Here is a 19,338-nt window from a genome sequence, read left to right as displayed (position 1 = left end):
TGAAAATTGCAATTGTAAAGTTAAAAGTGACGCACATGCACTTGGATATATGTGTGTGCCTTTCTGTGTATAGCTGTAGTTCAGTTTGCAAAAGAAAAAAGAAAAAGGGCTGGAGAGATGGCTCAGTGGTTAAGAGCACCTGACTACTCTTCCAGAGGTCCTGAGTTCAATTCCCAGGCTCACAACCATCTGTAAAGAGATCCGATGCCCTCTTCTGGTGTATCTGAAGACAGCTACAGTGTACTTATATATAATAAATGAATAAATCTTTAAAAAAAAAAAAGAAAGAAAAAAAGTAGGGAAATTCCCTTCATACTACAAATTTTTTGTATAGGGTAAGATAGTCTGCTAAGGTTTTAGGGAAGTTGGGTGAGTTGATGAATTAAGCACACCTAGACTGTTGTGCACATGACCTAGTTCACTAGTGATATTAGCTGTGCTTATAGAAATTGTACAAGAGATATTTTCTCTTTAGTAGGTCTGTTACTATGTATTCTGAAAAGTGGTAGAGACCTACATTCTAGGAGTTGCGTTATGCATTTGGTTGAAACTGGAGTATAGTGTGTGTTTTTCTCTTTCTCTCTCATAGTCCAGAATGCCTTGGTCCTTGCAGAGCTGCTCTCAGCAGTAAAACGCTCATTGGCTCGAACCCTGGTCATCATAGTCAGTCTGGGATATGGCATAGTCAAGTGAGTATCTACTTCTGAATAAAATGCTGATTAGATTGAAACATGCTGACTAGACAGTGCTAGTTCTGAAAAGGTTGATGAAAATAGTAGTTGTGAGATAGGAAAAATGTCTGAGGTTTTGTACTAGTTCAAGTGTGAGAAATGCTACTTTTTATCTTCCTAAAAACTCACAGTGCATCTGCAGAAAAACTGCCATAGAGCAAATAATATAGAAAACCAAACTTGTACAGTGAACTCAGTGACCATGTGAAATGTTTTTGCAAATTATATTTATAAAAATATTTATTTATTTTATGTTTATGGGTGTTTTGTGTGTGTATATATGTCTTGTCTGTCTGTTTGTCTGTCTTTGTGTGTCTTTGTTTAAGGGTGCCTGGAACTGGAGTTTCATATGGTTATGAGCCACCCTAAAAATACTGGGAATCAAACTCAGGTTCTGCAAGATAAACAAGTGCTCTGAACTATTGAGCAGTTCTCATGCCACAAACAAGATTTTTTTTTTTTTTATGGAAAGAATATTCTTGCTGTAATTGTTTAAAATTTTTTAACTTTTTTTTTTTTTTTGGTTCTTTTTTTCGGAGCTGGGGACTGAACCCAGGGCCTTGCGCTTCCTAGGCAAGCGCTCTACCACTGAGCTAAATCCCCAACCTTTAAATTTTAACTTTTTTTTTTTTTTTTTTTTTTTTTTTTTTTTTTCGGAGCTGGGGACCGAACCCAGGGCCTTGCGCTTCCTAGGCAAGCGCTCTACCGCTGAGCTAAATCCCCAACCCCTTAAATTTTAACTTTTTTAGTTAAATTATTGACCCTACTCAAAACAAAAAACCAAACAAACAAAATGATTGCAACATGCAGTACTGTAGTTATTGCATAGCCCATTGTTGCCTACTGTGTACTCATCAAATTCTTCCTAACCAAAATACGGAGCACCTCCATATATCAGGCACTCGTTGTAGGCCCCTGCTGTACAGTGGAAGATTTGGGGTTTACGTTTGGAGGAAGAGAACACAGACGACATTGAAGTAAATGAGTTAACTATCTACTGTATCAGTGAGAGGTACTGTAGTTCACAGGAAAGAGCCTGAGGGATGCCAGGCTGGAGTTGGAACTTGGAGCTGTAAATAGGATGGCCCAGGAAACTTCACTAATGACATCGAAGCAGAGATTAGAGTAAATCAAGGTGCTATCCGTCCACGTAGAGAAGATCCTGAGGTGTGATTGGATACTGTGCATGCTTCGAAGGTGGAACAGTGGAGTTTCATGATGGTCACCTGTGGGATGTGAAAGAGAAGAGGAACTAGGGATGAAGCCTACTTCTGGTATGCTCACAGGGCAGGAAAGAATTGCCATTTCCTTAGTCCAGGAAGATCAAGGAATTGGCTTGGCACAGTGGCAACATTAGGAGCTTGGCTAGATAACCAGTGGGGTGAGGCCAGGACCAAGGAAGAAGTTTGGTAGTTACCAAGATGTCAGTGTTACTTAAATCATGACTGCACATGGTTACCAAGGAAGTGAATCTGGAGAAAGGGTCAAAGACTGGTGTTTGGGTATATTCTGTTACTTAAATGTCATGGACATAAAGTAGAGTAGCAGAAGACACTGAGTAATGGTTGAAGGCAAGAGGCAAACTGAAGACTGTGTTCCTAGGAGTACTTAATAGAATCTAATGATCAGATAGGCTGGGTAAGAGGATTGAGAATTAACTATTGATTTAATTAATGAAGAGTTAATGACCATAGCAAGAACAATTGGGGGCTATCTCTTGAATTAGACACCAGGAGAGGGATAGTCCAAAGACACTTAAGTAGAATAAGAGTTTAATTTAAATATGTAAATGCCTTCTATATGTGATAGAGATTTCTTAATGTTGTACTTACAAGAGCATGTATGGAGGGCAATCTGTGGGACTTGGTTTTCTTCATCCATGTGGATTCTGGGGATTAAATTCAGATTAGCAGGCTTTGCAGCAAGTTATCTGCTGAACCATCTCACTAACTGCATGGGTTTTTTGTTTGTTTTTTAAGTCCTTGTCTTTTAAAAACATACACAAATAGTTACATTGTTTATATTTTTCTCTAGATAGTGTGAAAGATTGGAAAATGAGTGATGTGCATGGGGTAGAACTAGGCATAGATTGGTTGTTGTTAAAACTAGACGATGGGCTTTTTTATTGGGGGTTTTTATACTGTTGAATGTTTCCAATTTCGTGTGTGTGTGTGAATGTGTGTGTATGAGTGTGTATATGTGTGTGAATGTATGTATATGTGTGTGTATGAGTGTGTGCGTGTATTTGTGAGTGTGTGTGTATATGTGTCTGAATGTGTGTATGTGTGAGTGAATATGTGGGTGTGTATGTGAATGTGTGTGTATGAATGTATGTGAATATCTGTGTGTGTGTGTGTGTGTGTGTGTGTGTTACAGTAACAAGGGACCAGATCTTGAGTTCTAGTATCTCTTGTCCTCTTTTATAACAGACAGTCAAGAGTGGTTTTTTTCCTTCCAGGAGCATGTTATTTCTGAGTTGGTGCTCTGTTCTATTTGCCTCTGGTGCCATTTCTTAGTATGTTTCTGGTCTTGCTGCTTCTGTAATCGGTCCATTGTCTCTTTGCTTCCATTTTAGGCCTCGCCTTGGAGTCACTCTTCACAAGGTTGTGGTGGCAGGGGCACTTTATCTTTTATTCTCTGGCATGGAAGGAGTCCTCAGAGTTACAGGGGTCAGTATTGCTTAGAATGAATGAATGACTTATTTTTTCTTAGTCTGAGTTTTTGTGGTCAGAGTTATATTTCTATCTTGAATCAGTAAGTGTGTGCTCTTGTGGCCCACAGGGTCTGACTTTCAACATCAGGTTGAGCACCCTTTTCTTGAGTGAAGTGTGAAGAGACCAGGAGTGTTTCACATTTCAGAGTTTTTTTGATTTTAGAATGTTTGCATAGACCCTTTTGGTTGAGTGTCCTTTAATCTAAAAATTCAACATCCTAAAATACAAAATCTGAAAACTTTTTGCATTGTTGTGGGCTTGGAGTTTTGAAATAGGGATGCTCATTTAAGATTTTCTAATCTCATCTATTAGAGCTTGGTAAATTTAGTATATAAGCTGTAATGAATGTCCTCTTTCCACTACCCCCAGATTGGTAAGTATTTGGTTTTTTTACCCCCATTTACTAGCTCCCCTAACAGTGTTCTCTGTTTGTCCAGAACTTAAGGTTTAAAAACTTAAATGCAACTAAGTTTCACACAGTCCATTTCCAGGGAAGAGGTGGGCTTCCTGGGCCATTTCAGTTATTTCATTTGTTAAAAAAATCCTCAAATTGTCATAACCCACATGCCAAGTTCTGTACACTTGGCTTTGCCCTTAGTGAAACTGAACGCCTTTAGTTTCGAGACAGTTCCCCTTCCATACGATGCTTCTGATTGTAATTTGTTTTGCAAACCACACTGTCCCATGCCCTGTCCTCTGAGTATAGTCTCTTTAGACATTTAGCAACTCTAACCCTCTTGTCAATTCACTCTCTCTCCTCTACCATTACTGTAGTATTTTTCTTACTCATTGGCTCTGATAGTAAGCCTGGCCCTCTCTGCAATTGATGCCTGTATTATTTTATGGATATCCTTTAATAATTCTCTGGTGATTGGGTTGTTAGAATTATATACAAAACCTCTTAGATACAAATTTATAGAAACTAAGAATGTTGTTTTGCAGAAAGGTCACTTAATTTTAGAGTAAACTATTATTAGTTAACATTTCATTATGTTACTCTGAGAATCAATAATTCTTAGTATGTTAGTGATTTGATAATTATTTAAAATGTGAGAGATACTTTTTTTTTTAGATTTTAGTCTAAATAATAGTAGGAAATCAAGATGGGATAGGGTCATAAACACGAGGGCTTTTTTACGGTGTTCTCACATAGGAACACTATGGTAGTATTCTGTAGCAGTTTTGAGTTTGTGTGAATCATTTATAGCTGCATGCCATCTGCAGATGTAGGAAGGGAGGAGTATTTACCAAGTGCTAGCCCTTGTGCTTTTCTCAGGTTCATATGCAGACCCATTCCCGCTGACTATGTAAATGCAGAACCATGTGCTGGTCTCTCCTCCTGCTCTGTTCATCTGTTTTCATCCTCTTTTTCTTTGTCTGCAGGCCCAGACTGATCTTGCTTCCTTGGCCTTTATACCCTTGGCTTTCCTAGACACTGCCCTGTGCTGGTGGATATCCTTCTCATTGGCTTGTTTGACGGCCATTCATTTTCTCCCCTTGGAGATGGGCTTCCATTAATCTTTCTGTTGATTGCTCCTTGGTCTGGGAAATGGTTTATTTTATATGTGAATGGCCTGAGGGCTCAGGTAAGCACTTCTGTTTGTTTTTGTATTGTCATTCTTAAAATCACAGAATTTGGGTTGCTAAGCACAAGATAAAAACTTCTGCCTTCTCTTTTTAAAATGGACCTTGATTTTGGCTTTGTTCTTTGTATTAGAATCTTTGGCAGCTCTGATCCTGCTCTTTCCAATTATGAAATTCTCTGATGCCTGTGAAAAGAATTTGATCCCTAAGATATGTTTTGGAATTATTTAAGAGGATTGATCCTGTCTGTCTCATTACTAGAAAGGCAGGTTTCAGCCCCTGAAGGGTGAGTTTGTTCTTTCACATAGAACTTGCCTATCACTCTTCAAAACAAATGTTGATTCAGTCACAAAATGACAGCAGATAAACAAGTTTCTATTCCTGTTCCTTAAACATTTGTGCAGTAGGGAGTTGACCTCTTGGGTTCAGGTTTTTGGAGTTTATCTTGTACGGGCATTTTAAAGTTGGTTTGTCTTTATGTATGTGTGTGTACAGGTGCAGTCGTGCAGCAGTTTTGTCCTGATAGGTTGTGATGGTTGTACGAACAGTGAGTGGGGTGATGGCGGTGCGTGCCTTTAATCCCAGCACTTGTAGGGGGGTTTGGGGGAGAGGCAGGTGGATCTCTAGCCGGCCTGGACTACAGAGTGAGCTCCAGAACAGCCAGGGATACACAGAGAAATCCTGTTTCCAAAGGGGAAAAAAAGCATAATATGGACAAAAGTATAATTTTGCAAATTTGAGTAGATTGCCATATAGCAAAAAGGCCTGAGAATCAAGTACTGTGATTCTTGAGTACTTGAGAGGGAACGATAAGGTAGGCTTAGGAATCAGGAAGAGCTCTGACAGGCAGGAGGAGCCTAGCTCCCTTCAGTTTTTGTAACCTTATTTCATCGTCAAGATTTAAATTTCAATTGTGTGTGTATGTATACATTGTGCACATGACTACCTTACCTGCAGAGGCCAGAAGAGATCTGGAGCCCCTTGATTTGGAGTCGCCAGCCATTGTGAGCTGCTTGATGTGAGTGCCGGGCATCCTGAGCCTGGCTGTCTGCAAGAGCAGTATGTAGTCCTAACTGCTGAGCTGGCTCTCAGGCCCTTTATATTTCATTTTTAAAATTGTGTTTGAAATGGGGAATGCACACCACAGTGCACATGTGAAGGTTAGAGGATGCCTTCCTAGAAGTTCTCTCCTTCACCTCTTGTGGCTTCTGGGGTTGGAGCTCAGCTTATCAGGCTGGGTTGCTGGGTGGCAAGCATCTCTGCAGCCGAGCTGTCTCAGCCCCAGTGCCTTCATTTTCTTGTCTGCCCCTCTGACACTTAGGCTTGAGAGCAGGTGTCATCTGTGGTAGTCATCACTTCCCTTTTGTCTTTCCGTGGGTGCTCCTAGTTGGGAGTAAAGTTCTTAAAATGAAACCTCACTGCTTTGGTAGCTAACTGGCCTGGGATCCTCAGACAGTTGTTGGGTCCTCTTACTTAGCTCACAGTAGTGTGGGCAGCTTCTGGTGCTACTTGGGGACTCTGGGCAGCTGTGGGCACATGTGATCGTGATCATGTGATTGTGATTAGCTACAGTGGATTAGCTGGGACAGAGGAGGACAGGAATACCCACTTACACAGAAGTGGTGTTAACCTGCCCCGTGCACGTTGCTCACTTTATCATTTCCATGATTGTTTTCATATTTTACAGTTCTTCTAGCAAGCCTATACTTTCCTTGTTTCCGTCTACTTTTCCTCTTATTTCTTCATTCTCATCCTCATTCTGTAATTTTTTCTGTCTTATTGAAGTGATTATTTTCTCATTAGTCATGGTGAGGTTGCAGTGTCTGTGAGAATAAGTGAAAATCAGAGCTATAAGTCTATGAGATCTGTAACTTTACAAGTCAGATCCTAGATCCTCAACCCGGGGACTAAGTTACTTCCTCTTTTGAATGTTTAATTCCTTGACTTGCAAACACATATTCATTAGCTTGACTCAAACCATGAAGCTATTAAAACTTCGGAGGAACATCGTAAAGCTCTCTCTGTACCGACATTTCACCAATACGCTTATCTTGGCAGTGGCAGGTAAGTTTAGAATGTTTAAATGTTGCATTATGACCCTGTGGTTTCCTTTAGAACAGAAATTATCTTCATTTTTTATTTGTATGGTGTTTTGCCTGCATGTGTCTGAGCACCACATCTGTACCTGATGCAGAGCCAGAAAAGGGAATCAGATCCCCTGTAACTGGAGTTATGGACAGTTGTAAACCACCTGGGTTCTCTGGAAAAGCAGCCAGTGCTCTTAACTGCTAAGCCAGAACAGAAATCCTTAGCCTGAGAGGGCCATTGGTAGTTAGAGAAAGTCTTGTTTTTCACTCAAGGAAAGCAGTCAAAGTTCAAGTACTTTAAAATATTTATGATCTTTTTAAAAAAAGATTAGGAGTAGGGGAGATGGTTCTGCAATGCTTGCTGTATAAGTGTAAGGGAAGTTTGGATCCCTCCTCCTCATGTGAAAGCCAGGCATGGGGTTGGAAGGTGGCTTCATAGATAAGTACTGCCACACAAGCATGAAGATCTTAGTTCAGAGCCTCAGGAGCAACGTAAAAAGCCAGCAATGGTGGAAATCCAGAGTCCCTGGAGCCCGCGGTCAGTCAGTCTTCCCAAATCAATGAACTACGAGTCTACCCAGTCAGAGAGCTCCAATTTCAGTGAGAGGTACTTCCTCAAAAAATGAGTTCGAGGGGTTGGGGATTTAGCTCAGTGGTAGAGCGCTTGCCTAGGAAGCGCAAGGCCCTGGGTTCAGTCCCCAGCTCGAAAAAAAAGAACCAAAAAAAAAAAAAAAATGAGTTCGAGAAGGAAAAAATTTCTTTGATAATATTGGGAAAATATTATCAAAATTCTATTAGCTGTTGTTCTAATTCCTAGAGTTATTGAAGCAGCCAGATCATAAAGTCAAAATGATTGCAAAACTGTATTTACAGAAAATGTTGGCAATAAGTAATATTATGGGCCTTACTGATGGTAGGCGTTTATAAATTTATATTGAAAATAACTAAGTGATAATAGTGTTTTGGGTCAGAAATATGGAATTGAGTTTGTTCAAGATCAGTGAATGTAATTTGGGTGTAAATTGCCACTCATGTTCTGACCAGGTTTTTCATTTCCTGCTAGCATCTATAGTGTTCATCATCTGGACGACCATGAAATTCAGAATAGTGACTTGCCAGTCGGTAAGTTATAAATATGTGCAGTTATGAGTTTGAGCATGTTGATTATATGGTAGTCCATGATTCTTAGAAGGTATAAGAATTTAGGGCCAGGCTTCTGCTCCTAAGCAGTCTGTGGTGTCATATGTGTGATATACTGGTTTGTTATTTATTCCTCTTAGGGACTGAACCCAGGCCCCTTTGTATTCTAGGCAGGAGCTTTGCCACTAAGCCATACCCCAGCCCTCACTGGTGTGTTTTATATGACCTGCTTATCATAGAAAAGAATTCTGTGGATGGTAACCACAGCCTCTCATATTGCAAGCTTGCCTTAATCCAGGATCTCACGAAGTACTGAACACCATGTATGAGTGATGCTAATCTGAGTAAAGCCTTGTTCTTTGCATCTAGACAGAGGCTGTGGGCTATAGGATCTCTGTGGAGATAGGCAGTGCTCTCTTTTGGTCACACTGGTAAACAACAAATGACAGAAAATTGGCAGTAGGACCAGGCACGATGGCACACAGTTTTAATCCCAGCAGGGGGATTAGAAATTTAGCCTAAACTGGGTGTAGTGGTGCGCACCTTTATTCTCAGCACTTAGGACTCAAAGATAGGCAGATATCTGAGTTAGAGGCCAGCCTAGTTTCTCATATATGTTATAATTTAAAAATTAGCATCCAAATGTTACTGTCCCTAAGAATTCTGGGAGCTGTGACACTTTGATAGGTACTCTGTGCAGCTTGCTGGTGCACAGTAAGTATGACAAAGTGAGAAACAATTGAGTAAACACAGCTTCAGTGTGTAAATTTTTGTTCTATGCCAAGGGGTTGTGAATGGTGATAGTATATACATAAAGTGTTATGCATTTTCCTCTTACTGCAGGACTGGCGGGAGCTGTGGGTAGATGATGCCATTTGGAGATTGCTGTTTTCCATGATCCTCTTTGTCATCATGATTCTCTGGCGACCATCAGCAAATAACCAGAGGTACTTGGGCTCTTTTTACTTATTCTGCTCCCAGGTGACCCCTCTGTCAGTCAGATAGGGATGGTGTGTTAGGGAGGCTGTCAGGACTCCCAGGATAATCCCTCTGTCAGTCAGATAGGGTGGTGTGTTAGGGAAGCTGTCAGGACTCCCAGGATGACCCCTCTGTCAGTCAGATAGGGTGGTGTGTTAGGGAAGCTGTCAGGACTCCCAGGTGACCCCTCTGTCAGTCAGATAGGGTGGTGTGTTAGGGAAGCTGTCAGGACTCCCAGGTGACCCCTCTGTCAGTCAGATAGGGGTGGTGTGTTAGGGACGCTGTCAGTGCTGCACAGTGGACATGGCAGACACTCCTTAGCTCTTCAGTTAACAAGACATCCCAAGACCAAGTTCTCAGCACAGAGGGACACAGGTCAGGGAATGAAAGACAAAGCAGGAGATTAGAGGATGTGGGAACAGAGCAGAAGGGGCGAGGATATTTGTCCTAAGAACTGTGTCTGTATAGAGAAGAGGCAGATGTGCCCCATAGGAAAATGGTGGTATATAAAGGTAAAAGGAAACCCCATGTCAGGGTAGGGGTTTTTGATTGGACAGATTAATTAGGGTAGCCACAAGTGGGCTTTGATTGCTGGACTTCAGTATTTGATAGCCAGACCTTGGTAGTCCGCTTCAGGGGAGGAGGTGGTCAAATAAGGGACTAGAACTTGGTTACTAGCAGTAGGAATGTAATCTAATGGTGTTAGCAAGGAGGAGGGAAGGCCTGCCAGAGCTGTTTGTTATGCTCTGGCCTACTAAATTGGTTTAGGTAAATATAGGAGAAAATAATGGAGAATCTCTCTGTAGGCCTTGTCTAGCTTACGGTACTGATACGGTGAGATGAAAGTCTGGAATGACTCTGGAGTTAAGGTCGTCATGTGATGGTATTTGTTCAGTGCAGGTAGTCCTGGATAGGAGCTACCCCATCTTTATCAGCACCCACACCGCTGTTCCCGTTCTCTTTTCCCCTCTTATATTTAGATGATTAAGAGCTTATGTTAAATCACATAACCAAAAAAGGGGAGAGTAAGAACTTAATTATCAGATATGCAAATAAAAACTGGAAAAGAAGACAGGTGAAAATGGCTTTGCTGTGTTTTAAAGTATGCTCTTACTGTGTATTCACTAGGTAAAAAGCGAAGTAATAGAGAAAAGCTATGAAAGAAAATAAAAGCGAGCTGAAAGAGTACTGGTAGGGAGGAATGTACAGCTTTGGGAGCCCCTGTTATATCTGTCCTCAGTTTGTTACTCATTAGCTGTAATTAGGTTTAAAGGTTTCCTTTCCTCTGTCTTTAAAAGTTTTCCCATTACTGTCCTGCTTTTTTCCCTTTCTTTTCCCTGCATTCTTTATGACACTGTGGTAATTGCTTAGTTATGTTAATGGTGTTATATGTGAGAATTAAACTTAAGATAAAGGTATAATAATGCCCTGTACATCAATGATGTATCTAATATCCCCTTGTCCTGTTCTCCCCACCCTGTTGTGTGAAAAAATTTTCCCTTGGAAAACTCGTCTACCCACCCCAGATAGGGAGGGAACAACAGACTAAAGTACGGGTACTACCAAACCGAGTGAGCTTTATTGGGGTTACTTAATGGAATATGGAGGAGGGGTCACTTATGGGAGCAGGAATGACTTCAAAGACAGCTGCATCACCAAAATGCACCCCAGCCTGGGTGACAGCTCACAAAGCTGGGGACCTGGAGCACACTGCATAGCCCAACAGGTTGAAGAGTGTCCTTTGCATGTGCCTCAATTGCTCTAACCCTCTTCCAGGCAGCCTGGCTGGTGTTTCTTCTTGTAGGCAGCTGGTCTGCTCTCAGAACCATTGTACCTTCCTTGCCTTGTCTGAGAGTCTTTGCAGCCTGGCTGAATCTTTTTTGGAACTCAGCTTTCCACCTCTGAGAGGAACTCTCAAGTTTTATTGCTTACTCTGCAAGGGTTTTAGTGAATCTGTTTGGTTTCAGGAACTTGTAGAAGCTATTTTGTGTTGTTTGCCTTCCTGTTTAAGGAACTTCCCTGCAGGTTAGAATGTTTTATTCTTTGAGGAAACTGTTAAACAGCACCCCACATTCTGCCTCCTTCACTTCACAGTTTTCTAAATCATAGGTATTTTATTCATTTATTAGTTAGCATCTGCTCTCTCATTCCATACCCTGAAACAAACACCCACATACGATCCTGCAATAGCAAAGAACTAATTCTACTTATAACCAAAGAAAGTCAAGCTCCAGAGTCTGGAAGAAGAGCCTAGACAAGACTGTGGCCAGTCTCCTGCTCGCTGCAAACTTACTGCTAAATGCAAACCTGCCTTCCTTCACAGGTTTAGTAATTTACTAGATGGACAAACAAAGGTCACTGCAGACATTAGGCTCTTGTTTGCTGTTTATTTCAGAGAAAGAATAAAAGCTATCATAAGCCAAGAAAAGCAAGTAGGTGCTGAGTCTGGAGGGAACCAAACCAAAGCTTCTAGGTGTCTTGTCTGCAATATCCCCAGCAGTGCTACTTTCTTTTGGTCAAGTATATGACTGCAGAGTCTTACCAGCCTGGGAAACCTGAACCCAGAGATTCTGTTGGGGCTCAATTACATACAGCTGTGTGGCTAACCTTACACTTAACATCCTTCCTGGTGGTCAGGCTAATAACCTTTAGTTTCCATTTTCTGGTCAGAACTAATATGGACATTAGTTCTCATATGACATGGCCTGCACCCCCGCCCCCCCCCCCTTATACAGACCATACTGTTAGAACCCAAAGGAAACAAAGATATGCCTACCAAGCAAGGACCTCCTGATTGAGTGGTGCTGGCATACACCTTTAAAACCAGTACTCAAGAGGCAGGGACATGAAGATCTCTGAGTTCAAGGCCAGTCTGGTCTACAGAGTGAGTTCCAGTTATACCCAGGGCTACACAGAGAAACTCTGTCTCAAAAAAAACAAAACAAAACAACAAAAATAAGAACCTTCTGAAGGCATGGAGATCCCCTCACAATTTAGCCTCAGCCTCCCTAGTGCTGGATTATAGCTCTGTGCTGCTCACCCTGCTTGACTATACTTTTCAGAAAGTATTGAGTGCTTTGACTATTGTTTTCTTGTCTCTATTTGCACATGAGGAAGTTAGGTAACTTGTCTAAAGTCACAGGTAGTCTGTGGCTCATGCTGTCCTGCCACTTAGTTGATGATACAGGCTTGTAAGAACTTTGTAAAGGGGAAGAAACATTGCAGTTTCAGTGTATGTTCTGTGATACTCCGAGAGAGGCTGTTCCCTGGTGAACTCCCTTCTATTCTCTCTTTTGTCAGGTTTGCCTTCTCACCATTGTCAGAGGAAGATGAAGAGGATGAGCAGAAGGAACCGATGTTGAAGGAAAGCTTTGGTGAGCTTTGCAGAAGGAAAACTCGATGTTCTGATTAGTGCTCTCAGTATTTTTTTTCAAAGAAAAAAAAAAACAAAAAAAACCATGAGTTCTTCATTTGGAAAAGTTAGGATGAAGAGAGAATAACAAGGTTTTCGGTGAACCGTGATAAACTGAGTGATACTTCTACATTAAATGTCCAGGTTTCTTGTAGAAGTGAGACAAATTGCTTTGAACTTTTTATTACAAAGATTAGGGTAAGGAAGCATCTGATGCATAATTCAGGTAGTAAGTTTAAATCTCTGAATATGTTGTTGCTTTTGTTGCTGTGTGAGGAGAGTTCACCAATCTATGTAGGGGTTGTTTTTCCTTTCTTTTTGCAGAAGGAATGAAAATGAGAAGTACCAAGCAGGAACCAAATGGGAATAGTAAAGCAAACAAAACAGTAAGTGGGGCGCTTTCCTTCCTTTGTGATCTTGTCCTGGTCTGTGGCCTGCAGTAGAACCCAAGATGGCAGTGAATTAGGCCTTAGTGATAATTTTTGTACATACTACATTTCTGTTTTTCTGCATGTGGGTATGAGTGGAGTAGGATATGTGCAGGTCAGACAACAACTCTCATGAGTTGATTCTCTCTTGCTACCATGTGAGTTCTAGTGATTGAATCCAGGTCTTCAGGCTTGATAGCAGCCATCTTGCTAGCCTACATTTACCTTTATAACACCCATACTTACCTGAAAGCAGTTATTGTTATCACTAGCAAAATTCCAGGGACATATTTCATAATCTCCTTTTTAAAAAGCAACTGCAGTATTTGTAAGAAACCGCAAAAGTAAAAGCAAAACACCTAAGTAGTTGAAGTGTTCTTGAGAAAAGACCAAAGCTGAAGATATCATACTAATTGGGCTTCAGAATGTGGGACTGAGAAGGTGGCTCTGTTCTGTGGGTAGAACATCTCTCTGTAAGCATAGGGGCCTGAGCACAGAGAGCCAGGCCTAGCATCGAATGCCCAGGTACCATGTGTAGCCCAGGTTTGGGAGGTGGAGATAGGAACGTCTTTAGTGTTTGCTGGTCAGCCTGTCTAGCTAATCAGTGTACTCCAGATTCAGTGAGAAAACTTGTCTCAGAAAGTAAGGTGTGTGTCAGATGGCTCAGTGATTAAAGGCTGTGCTGCCAAGCCCGATGACCTGAGTTTTAGTAGAGAGAACTAGCTCCCCCCAGTTGTTCCAGACAACTATAAATGAATAAATATAATTTTTTAAAAGTGAAGAATGATTGAGAAAGACAAACGTTGCTATCTGGCCTGAGTGCACAGATACTCATACATACCTGCACATACATGAACACATAGATACTTAGATGTACACAGAATGTTACACAGGGCACTAGCGCTATAGTTCACAGTAGAATATGTTCATCATGTGTGAGTCCCAGGTATAACTTACAGGACAAATAAAAACAACCTATAGAGCCATTGTAATCAAAACCGTATGGTGAACCAGTGGACCGTAGTAGAGAGCCCAAAGGGTAAACTTGCACACTTCTGGTCACCTGAATTTTGACAGAGGTACTAAGGACACATAATGGGAAAAGGAAAATGTTTTGTTTTCCAATCAGTAGTGTTGAAGAAACTGGAATTCTATTCTAAATGAATTAGAGGCTGTAGGAATATAGTTCAGTTGTAGAGTACCAGCCTCATATGAATGAGGTCCTAGGTTCAATTTTAATCCCCAGTACCATTAATGGGGTGAATTTGTAGGTTGCTGATTAAGGTCTTAAATGTAAGGCCTGAAACCGTAAAACTCAAAGAAGAAAACCAGAGAGACACTACATCATACTGGGCTGCATAAAGAGATGTTTACATTTGTATCAAGCAATCCAGGCCTCGAAATCAGTAAGACAGTCATCACACAGAGTTACCTCAAACCAAAAGGCTGCTGTATGGCAGAGCAAACAGTCAACAGGAGTGAGTGCACAACCCCAGAGTGAGAGACAACATGGCTAACGTGTATAAGGAACTCAAAATAAGTCAGTAGCAAGAAAACATGCTGATTAAAAGGGGGCAAAGGCATTAAATAGAAATCCTCACAGGAAGACATTACAAATGTACGTTTTTAAAATGCTCACCACAGATAATCAAGAAATGCAAAATAAAACCACAGTGAGCTGTCACTTCTGTGCTCTGCTGAATGTAGGTTAGTGTGGAGAATTCCTGAAAAATCCAAGTAAAGCTACTTACTTACTCTGTGACCTCGTAATCCTGCTTTTGGCCATGCAATCATAGGTCTGTGCTGAAAGGATGCCTGCGTTTCCAGGCTAGTTGTTGCAGCCTCAAGAGCAAAGATACTTCAGTTAAGATTCACTCACGGAACCTGCTGTATGCTTGTGCCTTAATCCCAGCACCCAGTGAGAGGCAGGCAGATCTCTGAGTTCAAGGCCAGCCAACCAGGGCTACACAGAGAAACACTGTCTTAAGAACAAACATGTTTCATTCAGTGGATCACTTAATTAAGTGTGTAAATGCCCAGTCAAATACCATTTATTCTTAAAATAGAAGGAAATCCTGACACTCTCAGGAACTGGTGAACTAGAAGACAGTTTGTTAAATAAGCCAAAGCCCAGAAAAACAATTTGTGAAGTAATAATGTTGAAGTTACAGGAAAAGACTGAGTGGTAATTGGAAGAGGGATTTGTAGGCACAATGTTACTGTGCACTATGTAAAAATCATTCTTGTGTTATTCAAATGTTGAGTTCTGTGCCCCCATATCTGGTTGCAGTCCTTATTCTGATAATCTTCTCTCCTATCTCAATGTTGTATAAACATTGCTTTTCAATTATTCCCTGATTGGTCAATAAAGAGCTGATCAGCCAATGAATGAGAGGAAGGGTGGGGAAATGATCTAGGGAGACATCATGAGAAAACAGCTGGAACAGAGAAAGCTATAGAATGCAAGTTATCTCGGGAATTAAGGCTGGAAGAGAGCTAGATTTGGTTAGAGGATTCAAATAGATTAATACTGGTCAGTTGTTGTGCCATAAAGCTGTTAAATAAATAAAACAGTCCAGTCTCGATTATTTGGGAACTAGCCGAGTTAAGAGAAAACTGTAACATTTATAAATTAACACTAATGGGATACTAGGGAGATGTTAGTCAAAGGTATTTGAAGAAAAGAGTTTAATAGAATTTTCTATCAGACTCATTTGTTATATATGTGTGCTATGTAGGATAACAAAAGTTTGCTAAGAAAATAAAGTTCTAATGAATTCAGATCTATTCTTGAGATATGTTATCTATTGGTATGTTTTAGTAATAGCTGGTATTTATATGTTCTCAGCAGGAAGATGATTTGAAGTGGGTAGAAGAAAATGTTCCTTCTTCTGTGACTGATGTGTAAGTTTTTGAATTATTACCTTAAGAATCATATTTCAGTATTAGTGTTACTTTATTATTGTTTTCAGTAGGTAAACTGAGGAGAAGTCTAGTGAGAATATGGAGTATCAAGGAATGCTTTATATATTAGGAGTAACATAAAAACAAAAATAATTGGGACTACTCATTTGAATGATATTTCTATTTAGAAAGATTTAGCTCTAGGTCAGCCTAAAATCCGTAGGCTAGTTCTTTTTAAATTTCTAAATTTCTTCTTGGAGTTATAATGTTAATGAGACATTGACCCTGCCACTCTGTAGAATATGTTTTATTCTTTCTTTATAACTTGAATAATTCTGATTATTTTTATTTGCTTTTATCTTAAAAGAGGTACAAATCTTAGCTAAGTTGTAAAAAAAAAAAAAAGCTTTAAGTTTTATTAGTTATTCTAGTGTCCTTCACGAAAAGTTTGTGACCTTATTTAATATTATGTTTTTCTGCAGAGCACTTCCGGCCTTGCTGGACTCAGATGAGGTTAGTGATCAAATCATGGACTTTATCTCAGTTGATCTGGTAGCTAAATAGCCACGCATGAGTTCTCCATTGACGAAATATCCTATCTGTGTACTGACGTATGGACTGGTTTGGTTGAAAAAGATAGGAATGGGCATTCAAAGATTCCTTCTATATTTCTGTTTGTACATAGTCCCTTTTCCTGTGTTACATGGTCAGACTTCTGAATATTTTTCATTTAAAAGTTGAATAACAAGCCAGGTATGGCGATGCTTACCATTAGTCCCAGCACTCAGACAGAGGCAGGCAGATCTCTGAGTTCAGGGCCAGCTTGGTCTATAGTGTGAGTCTGAGACAGCCAGGGCTACACAGAGAACCCTTGTCTTGAAAAATAAACAAACAAAGCTGGCTTTGTAGTTCTTTTGTCTTTAAGAAATTTAACTTTATCCTACTCTCATCTTGGCAAACTGGGAATAGTGTTGAGAAAGGAGTATGGTAGATCAGAACAAATGATGTTATATTATGATTAGTATCTCTAATATCTATGCTGATTTTAAATCTTTTTTTTCCCTTTAAATTTTGTCTTTTAAATTTTATTTTCTGTGCGTGGGTGTTTCTGCTGCATGTGTGTCTGCAGCACTTGCATGTCTGGTGCCTCAGAGTGCAGAGGAAGACATTGGATCCCCTAGAACTGCAGCTCCAGGAGGTTGTTGGTCAGCACGTGGGTGCTGGGAACTGAATCAGGTCTTCTGAAAGAGCTGCTTGTTCTCCTCCTGCTGAACCTTCTCTCCAGCTGAAGGTTCTAGTCTTACTGTGGCTTCAGATAGTCCATTGAGAAGCACTTAGGTGGTCTTATTGTGGCCTAGGCTTATGGAACTAACTACATTCATTTTTTGAATGTTAGGGTGTTCTGATCATTGTAACAAAGTGTTTTAGGAACATCTCACCAGATTTTGACTCATTGTGTTAAACTGACTCCAAAACAATTTGTTGATTTCTCACTGGCTGCTGTACTGCACTATAAAAATGTCAAATCCTTTAGCTGTTCTGTCCATTGAAACAGTGAAAACTCTACCTTTCCAGTCTGAATTGCTCCACCCAACACTTTGGTTTCCGGGTTTCATCCTTAAGATTCCTGTATCTTTCTTGAGGTCTTCCTCTGCTTTCTGTTTGCTGTCAGTGGCCTCCCTTGGCCTCTGCTCTCTAGCTGTACTATGTTCCATAGGACACCACCTATGGCACACATGGTTATTACGTGAATTTATTTGGAATTTAGACCATCTTAAGTTATTTACTTAGAATAAATCTTTCCCTCCTCCTCAGGAACGAATGATCACACACTTTGAAAGGTCGAAGATGGAGTAAACAGTAGGAAGCTGCCATTGAAGATGGCTGTACCGGGAGGAGACGGCTCGCGTGTCAGTCCTCTGCACTGCACTGCTCCATGGGAATTAAAGGAGGCAATGGCATCTTGCTCTGTTCCTTGATCTTTGTGCTTGGGAGCTGGGGAGAGGTGTCAGCCAAGAAGAACAGCTTACTGAAAACACATTCATAGGATGAGAAAAATCTACAGGCTTCTTTACATCATTGACACCCTTCCCTCCCAAACCCCATCATGGCTGTTTTTGCAAGCTACTTGTTGTCCCTGAACTTTTATTCTGTTGTTTAATCTGTCAGACTAGGAAGTTTAAAGTTTATAAAAGGACTGTGTCATTTACACCATAGTTTGTCATCTCTAGGAGCAACTGCCTGTGGTTTTATTTATTTAGGAAGTTGTATTGGTAATGGGAGAAATTATCCTTTATTTTTGAGTTTCCTGGGAAGTCAAGATTACATCTTGCAGAAGTAGTTTGAGGGAGATAGGCCCTTTTGAGTTAAGGAACCATAGATCTATCAGTGACCAAAAAGGGGGGTGGGGGAGGGGGAGAGAAAGTTACATGTGATTCAAAATCAAGTGCAATTTTGTTTACAAATGGTGTATATTAAAGATTTTTCTATTTCAGATGTGCTTTAAAGAGAAATATTAGCTTAACTCTTCTGACATCTGATATTATGACACATCCCATTGCTGGCAATGTGGTGCACACTCTAAAACTTTTAACTCCATTTCAGTCAGCCTCCAAGGGCAGCATTGCAGTCGCAGGCAATGCTTGGTTGGCCTTCATGCCATTCTTTGGGATTACACTAGATGCCGAGAGGCACTCTGTTTCAGTGCTGTGATTACTTACCCTGCAAGAGGGGTTATCCTGCTTCAGAAGGGGGAGCTTAGAGAGGGAGCAGGTCCCGTTGCTTTACAAGCAGTTATTCTTGCATGAAGTGCTTTGGAGGCCCTAGACTGCTGCTTTCTTTGTTTTTTCTTTTTGTTTGTTTGTTTTTTGTTTTTTGTTTTTTAAGATTGGTGGTTCTAGTATCTGGTGTTGGCTTAGAGACTGCTTATAGCATCACCAGGTGATGGGATTCACTTGAAGCACTGTATTTCAGTTTTAATGGTTTTATCCAGTTTTGCCTTCCCTAAATTTTTGTTCTACATGAAAAGTTCATGCCACTTTTTAATATAAAAATTTTAACAAAACCAGTGTCTTTCTTGTTTATTTCAAATTTTCTCTGCACACCCGTCTTTCAGATTCCAGTAGAGACATTTCTTTCTATGGCTTTTAATCCAGATTATCTTATTTTCTGTTGAAACATGTGACCACAATTTAAAATAACTCCTACTGTTTGTTCCAAAAGCAGGGAAGGAAAGGGTTTGTTTCAGGTCCTATCATAATCCATCATTGAGAACAGCCAAGGCAGGGGCTTAAGCAGAGGCTATGGAGAAACACTGCCCAGAACAGCCTGCCCAGGAGTGCCAGGAGGTTGGGCTTCCCA

General features: G+C 40.6%; 1 protein-coding gene across 4 annotated transcripts in view; it reads left to right on the top strand.

Annotated features, from left to right (window-relative positions):
- Tmem87a (transmembrane protein 87A) overlaps positions 1-19,042 on the top strand; it is a 45,026-nt gene extending 25,984 nt beyond the window's left edge. The window contains exons 10-20 of one of the 4 annotated variants that reach the window (XM_032904003.1): positions 590-689; positions 3,307-3,400; positions 4,829-4,897; positions 6,985-7,093; positions 8,180-8,238; positions 9,100-9,203; positions 12,535-12,608; positions 12,971-13,032; positions 15,926-15,978; positions 16,461-16,491; positions 17,794-19,042. In XM_032904003.1, coding sequence (XP_032759894.1) covers positions 590-689; positions 3,307-3,400; positions 4,829-4,897; positions 6,985-7,093; positions 8,180-8,238; positions 9,100-9,203; positions 12,535-12,608; positions 12,971-13,032; positions 15,926-15,978; positions 16,461-16,491; positions 17,794-17,835 — 797 coding nt within the window. In that variant the 3' untranslated portion in view covers positions 17,836-19,042. Of the gene's footprint in view, positions 1-589; positions 690-3,306; positions 3,401-4,219; positions 4,292-4,828; positions 4,898-6,984; positions 7,094-8,179; positions 8,239-9,099; positions 9,204-12,534; positions 12,609-12,970; positions 13,033-15,922; positions 15,979-16,460; positions 16,492-17,793 lie in introns of all 4 variants that reach the window. The other 3 variants (XM_032904001.1, XM_032904002.1, XM_032903999.1) reach the window with 3 other exon arrangements.
- Positions 19,043-19,338: the final 296 nt, after the last annotated feature.

This window comes from Rattus rattus, chromosome 5 (assembly GCF_011064425.1).
Source record: "Rattus rattus isolate New Zealand chromosome 5, Rrattus_CSIRO_v1, whole genome shotgun sequence".
Classification (NCBI taxonomy): Eukaryota; Metazoa; Chordata; class Mammalia; order Rodentia; family Muridae; genus Rattus; species Rattus rattus.
This window is presented reverse-complemented; position numbering and strand designations above follow the sequence as displayed.